Source organism: Sitodiplosis mosellana, unplaced genomic scaffold (assembly GCF_009176505.1).
Source record: "Sitodiplosis mosellana isolate CC-2019 unplaced genomic scaffold, AAFC_SMos_1.0 Smas_scaffold_5, whole genome shotgun sequence".
NCBI classification, from domain to species: Eukaryota; Metazoa; Arthropoda; class Insecta; order Diptera; family Cecidomyiidae; genus Sitodiplosis; species Sitodiplosis mosellana.
The window spans coordinates 606262-609654 of record NW_022595248.1 but is presented as its reverse complement, the minus strand read 5'-3'; the positions used below and the strand labels follow the sequence as shown (position 1 = coordinate 609654).

Here is a 3393-nt window from a genome sequence, read left to right as displayed (position 1 = left end):
TTCCCCAACTGTGGAAATTGCGATGGACAAAAGAAAGAAGAAACGCGCAATGTTATGGATGATGACGATTTCAAAGAAATAAATATAGATCCTTTAATCGCACAACAAATATCACCCACAGATCCAATCGAATCATTCATTTCCGGTTTGATATCACCTACAGCATCGATTTCAAATACTCTTGAGAAGAAACTGGATATATATCAAGGAAAACTGGACGATTTTACGCAAGACATTTCCACAAAACTGGAAACACTCAACAATCGAATTGGATCACTTGAGCATCCCGGCAACGAACCGATGAAATCAGGAAAATCACACAAACCAAAGCATAAATAAAGCAACGAGTTTTATTCTCATGATGTTTTGCGTTTTATTTCGTTGTTTTTCAATGAAACACTTTCCTTTTTTGAACGTACGGTTGAATGAGTCTCTTATGACAATATAGCAAATAGCATAGCAAGAATCCAGTATTTTAATTCGATTGTTTTTATCAAAACGTTCGAATCGAATACTTACGAAAATTGTGTGACCTAAAATGAAAAATCAAATGACAAGTTCCACTGGAAAATTGAATCAACAAAACCGATTTTTCAATCGTAATCACCTTTGTACACTTGAATTTCACGAGATTCATTCTCACTTCAATCATGACAAGTTCAAAGCAAAAGCAACGTCTTCGCGATTTACTAAAAAAAGCAATTTCGCAACCGAAAGCTGATGTTGTGGATTTTCAAGCGCTTCGAGAATTGCTCGAGGCTTCAATTGATTTGAAATATGAAAGAGATCGTGCTCGTGTTTCAGTGATTCCTAGTCGAGCTGTTATCGATCGCACTGATTCAAAAACTGAAATTTCGCAAGATCAAGCAAGTGCTTCATTCCATGCCGTACATAGCGATGATGAACCATTTACTGCCCGATCGACGGATTCGTTTGGATCACAAAAAGGCGAAGGAACTGTTACAAAAACGGTCATCATTCAAAAACTTGATTTGGCCACTGACACTTTCACCAGCAGCATTTCCACCAATCAGGAAAAATCGAGCAAAATTCAGGCAAATGGAAAAGCGCTGTCACAAAGTAGCCCTGCCAATGCACATGGAAAAGACGATGTCACAAGGCTCGACGAATCGATGAAAGAAAGTGGAAAAGGGGCTGATCATGAGCAAGTTGAACCGTCTGTTGAAGTCGAAAAAAGTGACGAAGCACCCATTGTCGCTGGTGAAACTGGTGCTCAAGGAAAAATTGAACAGCCAAGTGTAAGCGATAAAGGTGTCAGTCAATTACCGAAAATTGAAGAAAATTTGCCATCGTCTAAAGCTGAAAAGAAAGCAAGTATCAAGCCCAAGAAGGAATTCCCGAAGAAAGAGAAAGTTCCATGTCATGAAAAAGATAAAAAGATGGAACAGCTCAAAAGTGAAGTTAAGGGTGACAAAAAGAAGAAAAAAGCCGTTTCCAGCTCAGCGATTGGTGAGAAAAAAATTGATTCGACTGCTGAAGCAGAAAAAAAGGTGGCCCAAGACACGAGTGAAAATTCGAAACAAGCCACTACAGAAAAGCCTCCGGAAATTAGCGTGAAAAAAGAGGATTCAATTCAATCATTGAAAGATGCAGAAGATTTGAAAGGGAAAAAACCAGTAGCTGATACTTCAAGTGAAATTTCGCCGAAGAAAGAACATTTGACTGCAACCACGAAGGACGTTAGCTCAATGCCAGCAGACACAACAGTGCCATCAGCAAAATCAGCAACAGATTCAGATGTTAAGGCCGTAAAACAGTCATCGAAAGAAAGTGCCGATCGCATTGAACCGAAGAAAAGCATTTCATCACCTGAGAAAAAGATTGAGAAGTCATTCGACGAAGAGAAAAAAACACTTCATTCAGTATCTGCGACAAAAGTCATTGAAGATACGCCGACTGGAACAAAAGCTGAGCAACAGGAAAAGCTCCTGGGTTTGAAACGTTCCGATGAAAATGTGAAGAAGGAAAAAGGAGCGAGAGAAAAAGGAGCAAAATCCCCGCAGAAACGGTCAAAAGAGAAAATAGATGGGAAACAGAAGATTGAACCAGTGGCCAGTGCACAAAAGGTTGATTCTGAAGGTGGTGAAATGCAGTTGAAGCAGCAAGAAAAAGATGGAGAGAAAATTAGTTTGCCAAGTGATGAAGCTGAAGTTGAGTCAAAAATTGATGTGGAATCCACCTCTGACGCTGCAAAACCATTAGAAAAGCAAATGAGTGCGGAAAAGGGCAAGAAAATGTCTCCGAAGGAATCGAAAGAAGCGCAAGTTGCGAAACCGCAGATCGAATCAGTCGACATTGTGCAAAAGAACGAGTCCGATGTATCAGATTCAGAACAGCCAGAAAGCGACAAAAGAGAGAAGAAAATCAGTTCACCAGTTGATGCTAAGGTTGAACCAAAAGCTGATGCCATAAAATCGGTTTCTGATGGTGTAAAAGCACTCGAAAAAATATCTAACGTAATTGAAAAGATCAAGAAGCCGATTTCCACAGCCGATGCAAAAAAGACTAAATCGACTGATACAAGAAAAACCTCTGCAGTTGGAAAGCAGAGTGTTGCTAAAACCGTTTCAAAAACACTCGGCCATCAAAAACCAGCAAGCAGCAAACAAGTTGCTCCGAGCAAAGAAAAGAGCTCGACTGTTGGTGCAAAGAAAGCGAAAGCTGCAAAGCCTGAAATAAATCTTCATTTGATTGGTTTGAAAGTAGTAGGAAAATCGAAGCAACCTAGTGAAGAAAAAGTGATTTCATCGATCGATGGAAAAGAAAAGCAAGAGCAAAGTACTGAATCAACTGAACTCATGGAACAAACAGCAGCTGAACAGAAAACAGTTGGTGAACAGCCGGGTGAGAAGGAGGATGAAAACGACTCTGAGGTTGCCGAAAAAGATGATAACATTCCAAGCGCCAAAAAAGCGGTCGATGGTCGAAGCACTGACAAAGGTGTTGATAGCCAAAGTAGCGATAAAGTTGAAGCAGAGCGCAAGCCTCAGAACAGTTCCAGCATTGAAACAGAGATAAAGCCTCCGGGAATTGCCAAAGATGAAGAGAAAATTGATTCGTCTATCGATGAAAGCAGCAAGCATGGCGTTGAAGTTTCAACTGATGCCGATAAAACGGGAGAAAAGCAACCAGATACAGTGCAAAGTGAGCCAAGCCAAAAAGATGAAACAGTTGATGCGTCAGTTAAAGATGTTAAAACTGAAGCTGTAACTGATGGTGTGAAGGCCGAGGATAGTGTCTCGAAAGGTGAAAGGGAAACTGATAGCAGTGTTTCACCCAAGCAACAAATTGATGACAAGACAAGCGGTTCCGCCGACAAGAAAGATGGTTTTGATGGTGAAATTGTTATCAAAGAGATTGATTTGAGTGGCC

At 40.5% G+C, this 3393-nt stretch overlaps 1 protein-coding gene across 1 annotated transcript in view; it reads left to right on the top strand.

Annotated features, from left to right (window-relative positions):
• The first annotated feature begins 650 nt into the window (after nucleotides 1–650).
• LOC129566977 (putative surface cell antigen sca1) overlaps nucleotides 651–3393 on the top strand; it is a 4617-nt gene continuing 1874 nt past the window's right edge. Inside the window, exon 1 of the mRNA XM_055443426.1 lies at nucleotides 651–3357. Coding sequence (XP_055299401.1) covers nucleotides 651–3357 — 2707 coding nt within the window. The remainder of the gene's footprint in view (nucleotides 3358–3393) is intronic.